The following is a 15,719-nucleotide window of genomic DNA, read 5'->3' on the forward strand; positions in this document are numbered from 1 at the left end:
TGTTCTTCCGCTTGCAAGCCTCCCCCTTTTTCCTCCAAACATAACAATGGTCATTATGGCCAAACAGTTCTATTTTTGTTTCATCAGACCAGAGGACATTTCTCCAAAAAGTACGATCTTTGTCCCCATGTGCAGTTGCAAACCGTAGTCTGGCTTTTTTATGGAGGTTTTGGAGCAGTGGCTTCTTCCTTGCTGAGCGGCCTTTCAGGTTATGTCAATATAGGACTCGTTTTACTGTGGATATAGATACTTTTGTACCTGTTTCCTCCAGCATCTTCAACAGGTCCTTTGCTTTTGTTCTGGGATTGATTTGCACTTTTCGCACCAAAGTACGTTCATCTCTAGGAGACAGAACGCGTCTCCTGCGTGGTCCCATGGTGTTTATACTTGCGTACTATTGTTTGTACAGATGAACGTGGTACCTTCAGGTGTTTGGAAATTGCTCCCAAGGATGAACCAGACTTGTGGAGGTCTTGGCTGATTTCCTTTGATTTTTCCATGATGTCAAGCAAAGAGGCACTGAGTTTGAAGGTAGGCCTTGAAATACATCCACAGGTACACCTCCAATTGACTCAAAAAATGTCAATTAGCCTATCAGAAACTTCTAAAGCCATGACATAATTTTCTCGAATATCCCAAGCTGTTTAAAGACAGTCAACTTAGTGTAGTGTTGACCCACTGGAATTATGATACAGTGAAGTATAAGTGAAATAATCTGTCTGTAAACAATTGTTGGAAAAATTACGTGTGTCATGCACAAAGTAGATGGCCTAACCGACTTCCCAAAACTATAGTTTTTTAACAAGACATTTGTGGAGTGGTTGAAAAACGAGTTTGACTCCAACCTAAGTGTATGTAAACTTCCGACTTCAACTGTACTGACTACTTTTTAACTACTTAGCTAGCATGTTAGCTAACCCTAACCTAACCCCTAACCCTAACTCTGAACCTTAACCCCTAGCCTAGCTAACGTTAGCCACCTAGCTAACTTTAGCCACGACAAATTGGAATTCCTTATAAAGAACATTGTGTAGTGGACAAGATTTGTTATGAAGAAGAAAATTGTGTAATGGACCTGAAAAAAATTGACGAGTCACCAATTTCTGTTGACACACCACATCACAGCCCAGCCAGAACAAAACAGGAAGTCCTGTTCCTCCACCTAAGACATCTTATAGAGACAGCCTACAGACTTTCTGCATGGTTAACCTACCAGACAACTAGCAATAACACTCTTCTTGGCACTGTGAGTTTACATTTGAACGATTACATGGGCTTTAAATATTAATATACAAGCTCTCTTCAAATAAAGTGAAGACAAGGACATACTGAGGACGGACTGGGATGCAAATGCAGAGGTAACTTTACATAGATGTTCAACTTGAAATACAAACATAGATAGACACAGGCAAGGGATGAGTCTTTCTCAAGTACCACTGTAGAAATAACAAACCCTGAAGACTAATTACAGTGCAATGTTCATTTGTCCGAGTCACCTCCGAGTTGGAGATGATGTCATCCCAGGACTGAGTGAACTCGGTCTCTTTTGTAAGTGCCGCCTCATAAAAAGTGAGATGTGTAGTCTTGTTTTGGAGCGGTAAGCACTGATCCAAGTCCTTGGAACATAAAAAGACAAGAAGGCCTCTTATGCAGGAGGCTCCAAATCCTTGGACGGCACCCAATGTTATTTTTCTATCATAATAAACTGCAATGTGGGCCCAGTTTAAACATGTTATAAACAGGCGAGCGTGGACGTGTTATTTCAGTGGAATAACAGTGATCCTCAGCAAAAATATTTGAAGAGGAAGGTGACGGTTGATGGTGACGAACGACGCGGCGCTGTGAAGAACGTTGGGGCCCTTATCGTCACCAAGGCACTGTGTTCATAGTGAGGTCGGACTGCTGCTGGAGTAGACTGCTCATTGGCTATGGCCAGATGGTCAATGCACAGTCAAACACACACACACACACACACACACATACACACTAAACACTACATACTACACACACACCCAGGCCTGCTCTGCTCTAGTCCCCTGGGACAGTCACTGCGTCTGACCAGGCCAACGTGACTCACTCCAGCTAAAATAAACTGGGCAGCTGTGAGAAGAAGGCCTGGGAACCATGGAGTCTGGAGGTGGCATGGGGGTGGGGGCCGGGACTGGAACCCAAAGCATTGTACAGAGTGGGGGGGGACCGCTCCCACTGGTGGACAGAGGAGCACAGAGAGTCCCAGGGAGCCAAGGCAGGGGAGCAACTGAGTCCATTCTCAGAGCCCCCCATAACTTTTTCAAGCCCCTCTGCGCCTCCAGGGCTCAGAACACTGTGTTCCTGCTCCCTATCCATGGTTCCCATTACACGTTCACACCAGGGTCAGGTTAGCGTTTTTTGTCATGAATCTTGTTCTGGAGGAAGTTCTGCAGCGGTCACTAGCTGGAACAGCCACAAAGACATAAAATCAGATTTTGACCCTATCTTTAACCACACTGCTAACCCTAATGCCTAACCCAAACTTTAAATTAAGACCAAAAAGCTCATGTTTGTTTTCATTCATTTTTACAAATGTGACTTTGCAGCTCGCCTATCTAAGGGGAAATCGCTCAGTGCTGCCTCCAGGACAAGACTCATGACAATACACGTCAACCTGCACACCAGGGGGGCACCGACACAGATAGATCATTCAGGAAGATTGGAGAGAATTACCATTGGTTGGTTTCAATATTCATATTATCCACTTTGACTGGACTGGAAAATAATGCTAAAGGATAATTGACGATTTAAGAGAACAATACTGCCATTTCAAGTTGTTATTCTTGACATCAACGTGGCAGTACAGCCCATGCCTGAGGTGCTCCTTACATTTTGTTTGACCGATGTCAATAGTGCTGTTCTCAGTGAACCCTGGCTGACCTCTGTGTGAGGCAAGTCGGCTGTACTCCCCTGCTCTCCAGCACAACATAAACAGAGGTACTTCACAAAGCTCAGAGTGTACATAGCCTTTACTAAAATCCCTGTCTCCTGATTCTATCTCTAATCCCCTGCCTATGTTCGTCTCAACAAAACTCATCTCTGGACAAAGTCTACCGTTAGATCTCTTGGCCTGACTTTTTCCTAGAAACTCTCTGCGTAAATATAAGAGAGAATCTGTTTTGTTATGGCTACACTGTTATAGAAACAGTCTGACACTGACATAAGCTATGTTCACATTACAGCTGGAAATATACAGTATTCTCCTTGCAGCTCAGCTGTGCTCCATGCCCTTGCAAATGCTCATTCACTCTGAGTCAGTTTGTTGTTTGATGTATGCTCGAAGATAGATAAGGAATAAAACATTGGCAGATCCATCCAACTCATCCAAGCACGATTCTACACCCATGACCCGAGGGGACACAATACCTTTTAAATATGACCTACATTGAAGCCAGGTAATAGAGTCATATCACCTTTTCTTTACACACCAAGTTGTTCTTTGAAACACCTAATACTATCAGGAGCTGCCCTGTAACAGTATGCAGATCACAAACAGAATGTGGAGCAACAGTATTTCCAAGTTTAGCATTTCACTGGGGACTATTCCTCCCAGCCAACATACTGTACAGCAGAATGCTATCGTTCAGGAAAAGGTACTAACTAAAAGTCCTGGGTTTAAGGATCCTAATAATATGATACCCTATATAAACCCACCTCCCTAGTCCCCTCCCTCATTCTGGCCTCATTTTGACTTTGCTTGTTTCTAATAGAAAACAACAACTCTTTACACTATTGTGATGCTCTTAATCCAAACGGATACTGGACATCATTTAATAGCTATTCGTTCTGTAATGCCCTATCATTTCCTGGTGGGGCTCTCTGTCTCTGTCCTAGCCCAGCGTCAAGGTGTTATCATCAATTAATCAGTACAGATTACTCTGACATCACTGCCGCTGGTCAAGTTTGTCAAGGCCTATAAGTAGCTGTATATTTCATTCAAGGTAATCACGTTGACTGAAAAGCCATACACATTTCACTGTAACTCCATTATTTTACTGAGAACTTTAACAACTATTTGCCTTCTAGTGAGAATATACTGTAGCTAAAAAGTCCTAAACACACAACATTTTTGGAGACAACCGTAGAGGAAACCAAAATGGATTCTGATTTATGTTGACACTGGGCTTCACGCCAACAACGTAGTGATGCTACCTAGCAGTGAGAGCAAGAAAGAGTGAAAAGGTAAGCGAAAGAGAGAGTGAATGAATGAGGAGGGAGAAAAGGAAAGACAGAGAGACAGGGGCACCTGATTTAAATTTACCCCTGCAGACGGCGGGGGTCTCCACGTCGAGGCACGCCATAGAGGAGGAGAGAGCCGGGTCGCTTAGCGGCCGGGTCTGGAGTCCCATGGAGTGATCAGGGCAGTGAGGAACGAGGACCAGCATGAGGGTTTGGTAATGAGGGGAAACACCCAGCTAGGAGCGTATGGTAAGAGAACTGTTTCTCACAGTCTGGTACGTACAGTCCCTCCCTCTCTCTCCAGTCTCTCCCTCTCTCTCCAGTCTCTCCAATCTCTCTCTGCCTGTCTTTGTGTTGGTCTCAGCGGGAGCGAGTGTGCGCTCACTCATGCTCTGGCTGGGCTCAGCCAGTAAGAGTCAGGAGGAGGAGGGAACACAGACAGACGAGCCACTGTTAACCCCTGCTGGGTCACTCTGCTCTGCTCTCAGTGCTCTGCTCTTTCAACACTAGCCTCATTAGAATAAAAAACATTGAGTCAAGCTACTTTAATTACCAAAACAACACAGAGAACAATATAACCTTTTGACTAAACCAACTACTGTCCTAAAAGTCTATAAAAGTAAGTCATACTTTCAACCAAATCATGAAGTATGCTAACTACATGATTGTATTGAAATGTCATTTTAACTTCTTGTGTCTTTCTTGGCCCAAAAACATTGAGTATTTGTGACTTTTGAGTGCGAGGATGAAAAGCTCCATGAGAAAACGAGCCGGGAGTCGATTTTCATACCATGTTGTGTCACTGGATAAGAATGACAAAAACAAACATGCTGAGGCCCCTGGGACATTGATGTTTATCTTTGTCACTTTTCCCAGTTGTAAAGTGTGTATTTCTGTCATTTAGCACATTCTTGTTATTGCCATCATTTTCATTTCACTATTTCGACTACAACACTACACTCAAAGCACAAACATGACATTAATACAATCTTATCTATTGTTTTCATTTGTGTAGACCAGACCGTAGCTGTTGCTGACTAATATTGACATAAGTATCAATATTTTCTTTCGGGTTTCAAACAAAATAGATAAAATGTAAACATTAGAAATGGGAGGTGGTTGCATTCAACCCTGTCTCCTTCACAATGTTGTCTCGGAGAACATATATCAATCTGGTCTCTGTGTCCGAGAACAAATAACAGCAAAGAGAAATATCACCCACCCAGAGGAGACTTCTAAAGGGACAACAGGGAAGAGAGAACACCGAAGAGTGATAACAGATGAATAGGTGGTCATTTCTAGCCAGGTTAGCATTCACATACAGGAAGTATGAGTCATACGCTTGAAGTCCAGATCTGTGTCCCTCCCTACTCCCTAACACTGCAGGTTAAAGGGCAGAGGGCAGCCAACATGAACTGGCATACTGGCATTTCCATTCCAATCCATTTCGCCCTGGTATATTTCACCCATGTCAATGTTCAAGGACGACTTGGGAACAGTCATGAACGTGTTAACCTTACAATACTATAAAATGACACAACTGCAAGCTGAATGTCTAGATAAACAGCTGTAGTCATATTATGACACTAACAAAGATACAGACCCGAAAGGAAATGACTGGCCGGTACCATGTGTTCAAATGGATTTGGAATGCTGCTTAAATGAAAGCAAGCTCCTTTATAGAGCCGGTCCTGATCTTGATTCTAGCCACTGTTGTGCAGGTGAATCCACTACAGGGGTCTTCCTCTTAGGAAGAAAGACAGGATGCAGTCTGTGCTCTAGACGGCCCAGATGCTCCCTGTCACGTGCCTGGCTGTGTCAGCTCCTGCTGGGGCCCAGGGAGGGAGAAAGAGCCCTGGTGGGGAGGGATTCATGGAGCTCAGACCTGGCCTGCAATGGGATCAATGTGTCTGCAGCCCAGAACAAGAAGAAAGTGGCAATCAATACAGAGAGTGGCACAAGATGGAGTACCAAGCAGAGACACTGGCCTATGAGAGCTCCCCACTAAAGGGGTGTGTTAATGTTGCAATGTCAAGGGCCTCCACAAGTGCATACTGTATGGAGTAAACACTTCAATAATGGATAGTATGACGTCCAATGTGCATCACTATCAATAGAAAAATGTTGGGTCCCGCGTATCACGTGAGCTGCATTGGAAATTATTAATCAGACATTAACCAGAAGAGAAAACAAACAGCGAACTTCCTGTATTATTCTGGTGATAAAAGACATCATAGTCTGAGTCGAGTCCAAGTTTTCTGAGGGTGGGGCTTGTGAGGGGAGGGTAGTAAGGGTCAGTACACGAGAGATTAAACTTGGCCAGACGCATGTATTTTGAAACTGAACAAATCAAAAATCTCCACTACATCATCACATCATCAACAAGGCGTAGAGTGCAACACATTTGAGTTTTCCCAGTGTCTGTCTCTTGGGCAGTAAGGTTGGGGTGAACAGTGGTCTCCACCCCATACTCTCCATTCCTGACTGTGCCCTCTCTAGGGACTGGGAAAATGTCAGGATACCACTCAGGGTGGGTGAGTGCCAGCCTGCCCACCAGACACTGCCTCAGTGCTACCCCTCACTATGGTTCACATGCCAGGGGAATATTTCCAGACTGGGTTCTGGCTGTGGTTGTGAGAACCAGTGGGTTAGGAGAGTGAGATAACAGAGGAGATCTCAAGATACTGAAGGTCCACAATTTCAAGGAAAATGCACTGGGAAATATTCGTAAGGAATTCATCATTAGTGAAAAGTTAAACTAGAGGCTCAACCCGTTCATTGACTTTTGTTGAAGTCTGTTCATCAGAATCTGCATCTAATTTATCATACTCATTAATAATTCCCGCTTTTCTGAGAGCAACCAACAAACAAAACACTTAGTGGCCCAAGGAGAGGACTGACTTTGGTACTTGATGTCAGGAACCGTTCAAGCTGTGATTATGTGTTGGCTTCCAGATGCAATTCCAGTATAATTCCCCACTTCTCTCCACAAACAAATCTCTCTGGACTGGAGAGGAGTTTGTTTTCTCACTGTCAGGGCAGGCTTGCTCTCTGATGGATGACATAGAAACCAGAGTCTCTGGGTTAATTTCAATCGTATTTCCTTGATTTTTCAGAGCCTCGGATCTGCTTCAATGCATTTTGAGAAGGAGGCAAGGAGAGAGGATGCAATGAATCAAATACAATTGATTCACCCTCTGTGTTTTCACCACTCATCCTCCTGATACTAGGTATGCAATTACAAAATTGGAAATTAACATGCAAAGTGGAAATTCCTGCTACAAACAGGGTGATCGAAGTAAGATCCTACATCTGTATATGACATTATATAGGCTAGGCCATAGGGTGCCATTTCAGATGCATGCCCTAGGTCAGGGCTGCCCAACCCTCTTCCTGGAGATCTACGGTCCTGTGCCTTTTCAGTCCAACCCTAATTTAACACACCTGATTCTACTAATTAGCTGCTCAACAAGACCTTAACTAGCTGAATCAGATATGCTAAATTAGGGTTGGACTGAAAACCTACAGGACAGTAGATCTCCAGGAAGAGGGTTTGGCTGCCCTGCCCTAGGTGATTGACCTAGGTGACTGAATGGTCTACTACTCACCGTTCTTACGCTCTTTGAGAGGCGGCAGGCTGGGACTGGGCTGCATAGTCAGATCTTCCAGCTCGTGGGTCACTGCCTCGCTCCGGAGACTGGGTACCAGCAGCGCCAGCTGCAGGCTGAAGTCCCCCTCCACTCCCAGACTCCCCTGGGGCTCCATGCTGCAGCCTCAGGACTCAGGAGGAGGAGCTAGGCCGGGTCTCCTGGAAACCAGCAGGGCAGATAGAGCTGCTGTTGTCAGTTGTTGCTGGGGAGATGGGAACATTGTGCCATTTTACAGAAGGAGTTATTAATCACATGACAAACTTGGCTGCCAATTGAATAATTTCATTGACTTATAACAGTTTTACTTATAACAGTTGATTGCATGGAGATCACTATGGAACTGAAGCAGAAGGGAGCTTGACAATGAAGTTAAAGATTCATGTGCCACGTTAACATTAATCTGATGCTGATCAACAAGAATCACGCTAAAAGCCTAATTACTTATATTAACAGATGAATGTACCAGATGTAAAAGGTCTTAGAATATTGTACGTTTCTAATTAGTAATACATTTCCCAAGTTTGTATAGAATTGGATTCCCAAGTTTCCTGTTGGTCTTATTACCATCACTTCATCAACCCATATTCTGGAAGTACAGGTGAAGTCGGAAGTTTACATACACTTAGGTCCGAGTCATTAAAACTCGTTTTACAACCACACCACAAATTTCTTGTTAACAAACTATAGTTTTGGCAAGTCGGTTAGGACATCTACTTTGTGCATGACACAAGTCATTTTTCCAACAATTGTTTACAGACAGATTATTTCACTTATAATTCACTGTATCACAATTCCAGTGGGTCAGAAGTTTACATACACTAAGTTGACTGTGCCTTTAAACAGCTAGGAAAATTTACAAACACCTTAGCCAAATACATTTAAACTCAGTTTTTCACAATTCCTGACATTTAATCCTAGTAAAAATTCCCTGTCTTAGGTCAGTTAGGATCACCACTTTATTTTAAGAATGTGAAATGTCAGAATAATAGCAGAGAATGATTTATTTCAGCTTTTATTTCTTTCATCACATTCCCAGTGGGTCAGAAGTTTACATACACTCAATTAGTATTTGGTAGCATTGCCTTTAAATTGTTTAACTTGGGTCAAACATTTTGGGTAGCCTTTCACAAGCTTCCCACAATAATTTGGGTGAACTTTGGCTCATTCCTCCTGACAGAGCTGGTGTAACTGAGTCAGGTTTCTAGGCCTCCTCGTTCGCACACGCTTTTTCAGTTCTGCCCACACATTTTCTACAGGCTTGAGGTCAGGGCTTTGTGATTGCCACTCCAATACCTTGACTTTGTTGTCCTTAAGCCATTTTGCCACAACTTTGGAAATATGCTTGGGGTCATTGTCCATTTGGAAGACCCATTTGCGACCAAGCTTTAACTTCCTGACTAATGTCTTGAGATGTTGCTTCAATATATCCACATAATTTTCCTACCTCATGATGCCATATATTTTGTGAAGTGCACCAATCCCTCCTGCAGCAAAGCACCCCCACAACATGATGCTGCCACGCCCATGCTTCACGGTTGGGATGGTGTTCTTCCGCTTGCAAGCATCCCCCTTTTTCCTCCAAACATAACGATGGTCATTATGGCAAAACAGTTCTATTTTTGTTCCATCAGACTAGAGGACATTTCTCCAAAAAGTATAATCTTTGTCCCCATGTGCAGTTGCAAACCATAGTCTGGCTTTATTATGGCAGTTTTGGAGCAGTGGCTTCTTCCTTCCTGAGCGGCCTTTCAGGTTATGTCGATATAGGACTCGTTTTACTGTGGATATAGATACTTTTGTACTTGTTTCCTCCAGCATCTTCACAAAGTCCTTTGCTGTTGTTCTGGGATTGATTCGCACTTTCGCACCAAAGTACATTAATCTCTAGGAGACAGAACGCGTCTCCTTCCTGAGCGGTATGACGGCTGCGTGGTCCCATGGTGTTTATACTTGCATACTGCTGTTTGAACAGATGAACGTGGTATCGTCAGGCGTTTGGAAATTGCTCCCAAGGATGAACCAAACTGACAGAGGTCTACAATTTTTTTTTCTGAGGTCATGGCTGATTTCTTTTGATTTTCCCATGATGTCAAGCAAAGAGTTTGAAGGTAGGCCTTGAAATACATCCACAGGTACACCTCCAATAGACTCACATTATGTCTGGAATTTTCCAAGCTGTTTAAAGGCACAGTCAACTTAGTGTATGTAAACTTCTGACCCACTGGAATTGTGATACAGTGAATTATAAGTGAAATAATCTGTCTGTAAACAATTGTTGGAAAAATTACTTGTGTCATGCACAAAGTAGATGTCCTAACCGACTTGCCAAATTAACAAGAAATTTGTGGAGTGGTTGAAAAATGAGTTTTAATGACTCCGACCTGTAAACTTCCGACTTCAACTGTATATGTTCTATACATGTCTTTATGTGGCTCTTATCCCAGAGTAAGAGTGGGATAAGGAGTGTGTAGACAGCATTGTAGATAGTGTAGACTGGGCACAAGGCTCCACAGCTGGGGCGTGTTCAGCAGGACGTTCAGATAGAAATATGTAGAACAAACATCCCTCTCGTATGTGTTGAATAAGGAATAACGTCAGCTCTGTGCATGGAATTTCTATCTGTAACGTTGGAGAACGTTTTGCAACAGAATGTGGAACTCTTCTGTCTGCCAGTGACAGATGCTGAATGTGCAACGTGAGGCAGACTGTGGTGCAGATCCAGGCTGCTTAGAAATGGAGCCATCGTCGGTCTGTTTCAGGAGAACAGCCTACAGAGGGGATCCAGGTGTACACAACGTTACCCTTCAAGTGCCAGAGAGTAATATAAAATGACCTTACCCTATAGCTGCTACAGTGTCTGGCTTCTGAAACCTGTCATCCAAAAGTAGAAACCCAAGACATCTGAGCTGCAAGGCACCTTCCATCTCTAAAACAAACTCCAGCTGTGTTAAAACTAAGGCGGATCTTTGTTTGTTCTTCTTCATGCATTCCGGTTTCAGTGCTGAAGATAGTCTTGGTAGACTCCCACTGGGAGCTGGCAGACTGGGAAAGGTATGAGAGGTGGCTATGGACAATGACAGCATTCTGGGCCCAGTCCTCCCATGTCAGCGTGCACTCAGCACAGCTCCTCATGAGTAAGCAAAGCAACTGTTTAGCACATCTCAGCACTAGCCTAGGTCATTATGGTTCTTCGCTTGAATTCACACCACTAGTACAGAATATAATTTTTGAATGTCAGAACATGTGGTTTTAAGGGTAGAGAGTGCAAGCTTAGAGAGAATGTGAATATTTATGTCAGCTTGACGTGTGAACTGATGTTTGGAGATACATATCGAGGCTTGTAAGTGTGTTCTTTTTATTTTGATGAAGGGGGAAGTATATAAAAAATTCCAAATCATTCTAATCATTTAAGTGATATACTGTATGGGATGTCAAAACCAGTTATTTCTAGCACCTTGTACCAGACAGATGTGCCACTTCCCCTGTCACCCATTTGAATGTCCTATGTCAGATCGTGATGCCATAAAACATATCAGATACACTTTCCTTGTATAATAGTCAATTCCATCGCAGCGTACGCAAAGCCTACAGTTTTCTGATTGATTTATGCAACACAATGGGTTAAATCACAGAGATAACAAATTGCTTTCAATGATGTGCCATGGAGCCAAACATATCACCCTTCCATCCCCTCCGTCCCAACCCAGAATCTACTCTCTCTCTCTACAATGTGCTCCAGCCTCCCAGAGGATGGAGTGGCACCAGTCCCATTTCTCCTGTCTGTCTCTAGGGTGTTATGCTGGGTAAAAAGAGAACCAGCTGTGTTGCAGGATGACTCTGGATAAAGACACAGTCCAAAATGGAAATATTGTTGTTTATATATAACACACATATAAATCTCCATAGTCCTTTGGTATGAGTAGCAGTGCCAGAAAACGTCAAAATAGAAGACTGACAAAGATAGTTTTACACAATGAGGTCTGTGCTCTCTACCACACGAGGCACATTATCAAGATGGGGAAAACAAATGAGAAAGCTGCTACTTAACTCAGTTGATATACGGTACAACTAGGAGAGGGTTTATTTGCAGCTAGGAGAGGGTTTGTTTGCAGCTAGGAGAGGGTTTGTTGCAGCTAGGAGAAGGTTTGTTTGCAGCTAGGAGAGGGTTTGTTTGCAGCTAGGAGCGGGTTTGTTTGCAGCTAGGAGAGGGTTTATTTGCAGCTAGGAGAAGGTTTGTTTGCAGCTAGGAGAGGGTTTATTTGCAGCTAGGAGAGGGTTTGTTTGCAGCTAGGAGAAGGTTTGTTTGCAGCTAGGAGAGGGTTTGTTTGCAGCTAGGAGAGGGTTTGTTTGCAGCTAGGAGAGGGTTTGTTTGCAGCTAGGAGAGGGTTTGTTGCAGCTAGGAGAAGGTTTGTTTGCAGCTAGGAGAGGGTTTGTTTGCAGCTAGGAGAGGGTTTGTTTGCAGCTAGGAGAAGGTTTGTTTGCAGCTAGGAGCGGGTTTATTTGCAGCTAGGAGAGGGTTTATTTGCAGCTAGGAGAGGGTTTATTTGCAGCTAGGAGAGGGTTTGTTTGCAGCTAGGAGAGGGTTTGTTTGCAGCTAGGAGAGGGTTTGTTTGCAGCTAGGAGAAGGTTTGTTTGCAGCTAGGAGAGGGTTTATTTGCAGCTAGGAGAGGGTTTGTTTGCAGCTAAGAGAGGGTTTGTTTGCAGCTAGGAGAGGGTTTATTTGCAGCTAGGAGAGGGTTTGTTTGCAGCTAGGAGAGGATTTATTTGCAGCTAGGAGAGGGTTTAGTTGCAGCTAGGAGAAGGTTTGTTTGCAGCTAGGAGAAGGTTTATTTGCAGCTAGGAGAAGGTTTATTTGCAGCTAGGAGAGGGTTTATTTGCAGCTAGGAGAAGGTTTGTTTGCAGCTAGGAGAGGTTTTATTTGCAGCTAGGAGAGGGTTTGTTTGCAGCTAGGAGAGGGTTTGTTTGCAGCTAGGAGAGGGTTTGTTTGCAGCTAGGAGAGGGTTTGTTTGCAGCTAGGAGAGGGTTTATTTGCAGCTAGGAGAGGGTTTATTTGCAGCTAGGAGAGGGTTTATTTGCAGCTAGGAGAGGGTTTGTTTGCAGCTAGGAGAAGGTTTATTTGTAGCTAGGAGAAGGTTTGTTTGCAGCTAGGAGAGGGTTTGTTTGCAGCTAGGAGAGGGTTTGTTTGCAGCTAGGAGAGGGTTTGTTTGCAGCTAGGAGCGGGTTTGTTTGCAGCTAGGAGAGGGTTTATTTGCAGCTAGGAGAGGGTTTATTTGCAGCTAGGAGAGGGTTTGTTTGCAGCTAGGAGAGGGTTTATTTGCAGCTAGGAGAGGGTTTGTTTGCAGCTAGGAGAAGGTTTGTTTGCAGCTAGGAGAGGGTTTGTTTGCAGCTAGGAGAGGGTTTGTTTGCAGCTAGGAGAGGGTTTGTTTGCAGCTAGGAGAGGGTTTGTTGCAGCTAGGAGAAGGTTTGTTTGCAGCTAGGAGAGGGTTTGTTTGCAGCTAGGAGAGGGTTTGTTTGCAGCTAGGAGAGGGTTTAGTTGCAGCTAGGAGAAGGTTTGTTTGCAGCTAGGAGAAGGTTTATTTGCAGCTAGGAGAAGGTTTATTTGCAGCTAGGACAAGGTTTATTTGCAGCTAGGAGAAGGTTTATTTGCAGCTAGGAGAGGGTTTATTTGCAGCTAGGAGAAGGTTTGTTTGCAGCTAGGAGAGGGTTTATTTGCAGCTAGGAGAGGGTTTGTTTGCAGCTAGGAGAAGGTTTGTTTGCAGCTAGGAGAGGGTTTGTTTGCAGCTAGGAGAGGGTTTATTTGCAGCTAGGAGAGGGTTTATTTGCAGCTAGGAGAGGGTTTATTTGCAGCTAGGAGAGGGTTTGTTTGCAGCTAGGAGAAGGTTTATTTGTAGCTAGGAGAAGGTTTGTTTGCAGCTAGGAGAGGGTTTGTTTGCAGCTAGGAGAGGGTTTGTTTGCAGCTAGGAGAGGGTTTATTTGCAGCTAGGAGCGGGTTTGTTTGCAGCTAGGAGAGGGTTTATTTGCAGCTAGGAGAGGGTTTATTTGCAGCTAGGAGAAGGTTTGTTTGCAGCTAGGAGAGGGTTTGTTTGCAGCTAGGAGAGGGTTTGTTTGCAGCTAGGAGAGGGTTTGTTTGCAGCTAGGAGAGGGTTTGTTTGCAGCTAGGAGCGGGTTTGTTTGCAGCTAGGAGAGGGTTTATTTGCAGCTAGGAGAGGGTTTATTTGCAGCTAGGAGAAGGTTTGTTTGCAGCTAGGAGAGGGTTTATTTGCAGCTAGGAGAGGGTTTGTTTGCAGCTAGGAGAAGGTTTGTTTGCAGCTAGGAGAGGGTTTGTTTGCAGCTAGGAGAGGGTTTGTTTGCAGCTAGGAGAGGGTTTGTTTGCAGCTAGGAGAGGGTTTGTTGCAGCTAGGAGAAGGTTTGTTTGCAGCTAGGAGAGGGTTTGTTTGCAGCTAGGAGAGGGTTTGTTTGCAGCTAGGAGAGGGTTTAGTTGCAGCTAGGAGAAGGTTTGTTTGCAGCTAGGAGAAGGTTTATTTGCAGCTAGGAGAAGGTTTATTTGCAGCTAGGACAAGGTTTATTTGCAGCTAGGAGAAGGTTTATTTGCAGCTAGGAGAGGGTTTATTTGCAGCTAGGAGAAGGTTTGTTTGCAGCTAGGAGAGGTTTTATTTGCAGCTAGGAGAGGGTTTGTTTGCAGCTAGGAGAAGGTTTGTTTGCAGCTAGGAGAGGGTTTGTTTGCAGCTAGGAGAGGGTTTGTTTGCAGCTAGGAGAGGGTTTATTTGCAGCTAGGAGAGGGTTTATTTGCAGCTAGGAGAGGGTTTATTTGCAGCTAGGAGAGGGTTTGTTTGCAGCTAGGAGAAGGTTTATTTGTAGCTAGGAGAAGGTTTGTTTGCAGCTAGGAGAGGGTTTGTTTGCAGCTAGGAGAGGGTTTGTTTGCAGCTAGGAGAGGGTTTGTTTGCAGCTAGGAGCGGGTTTGTTTGCAGCTAGGAGAGGGTTTATTTGCAGCTAGGAGAGGGTTTATTTGCAGTTAGGAGAAGGTTTGTTTGCAGCTAGGAGAGGGTTTATTTGCAGCTAGGAGAGGGTTTGTTTGCAGCTAGGAGAAGGTTTGTTTGCAGCTAGGAGAGGGTTTGTTTGCAGCTAGGAGAGGGTTTGTTTGCAGCTAGGAGAGGGTTTGTTTGCAGCTAGGAGAGGGTTTGTTGCAGCTAGGAGAGGGTTTGTTTGCAGCTAGGAGAGGGTTTGTTTGCAGCTAGGAGAGGGTTTGTTTGCAGCTAGGAGAGGGTTTGTTTGCAGCTAGGAGAAGGTTTGTTTGCAGCTAGGAGAAGGTTTATTTGCAGCTAGGAGAAGGTTTATTTGCAGCTAGGAGGGGGTTTATTTGCAGCTAGGAGAGGGTTTATTTGCAGCTAGGAGAGGGTTTATTTGCAGCTAGGAGAAGGTTTATTTGCAGCTAGGAGAGGGTTTATTTGCAGCTAGGAGAAGGTTTGTTTGCAGCTAGGAGAAGGTTTGTTTGCAGCTAGGAGAGGGTTTATTTGCAGCTAGGAGAAGGTTTGTTTGCAGCTAGGAGAGGGTTTATTTGCAGCTAGGACAAGGTTTATTTGCAGCTAGGAGAAGGTTTATTTGCAGCTAGGAGAGGGTTTATTTGCAGCTAGGAGAAGGTTTGTTTGCAGCTAGGAGAGGGTTTATTTGCAGCTAGGAGAGGGTTTGTTTGCAGCTAGGAGAAGGTTTGTTTGCAGCTAGGAGAGGGTTTGTTTGCAGCTAGGAGAGGGTTTGTTTGCAGCTAGGAGAGGGTTTGTTTGCAGCTAGGAGAGGGTTTATTTGCAGCTAGGAGAGGGTTTATTTGCAGCTAGGAGAGGGTTTGTTTGCAGCTAGGAGAAGGTT

General features: G+C 44.2%; 1 protein-coding gene across 5 annotated transcripts in view; it reads right to left on the bottom strand.

Annotated features, from left to right (window-relative positions):
• LOC139540664 (myocardin-related transcription factor B-like) overlaps positions 1-15,719 on the bottom strand; it is a 65,149-nt gene that overhangs the window by 16,170 nt on the left and 33,260 nt on the right. For 2 of the 5 annotated variants that reach the window (XM_071344698.1, XM_071344535.1), the window contains one exon: positions 7,818-8,061. In XM_071344698.1, coding sequence (XP_071200799.1) covers positions 7,818-7,974 — 157 coding nt within the window. In that variant the 5' untranslated portion in view covers positions 7,975-8,061. Of the gene's footprint in view, positions 1-4,291; positions 4,652-7,110; positions 7,250-7,817; positions 8,062-15,719 lie in introns of those variants that run through there. The other 3 variants (XM_071344620.1, XM_071344862.1, XM_071344781.1) reach the window with 3 other exon arrangements.

The sequence above is a fragment of the Salvelinus alpinus genome, chromosome 1 (genome assembly GCF_045679555.1).
Source record: "Salvelinus alpinus chromosome 1, SLU_Salpinus.1, whole genome shotgun sequence".
NCBI lineage: Eukaryota > Metazoa > Chordata > Actinopteri > Salmoniformes > Salmonidae > Salvelinus > Salvelinus alpinus.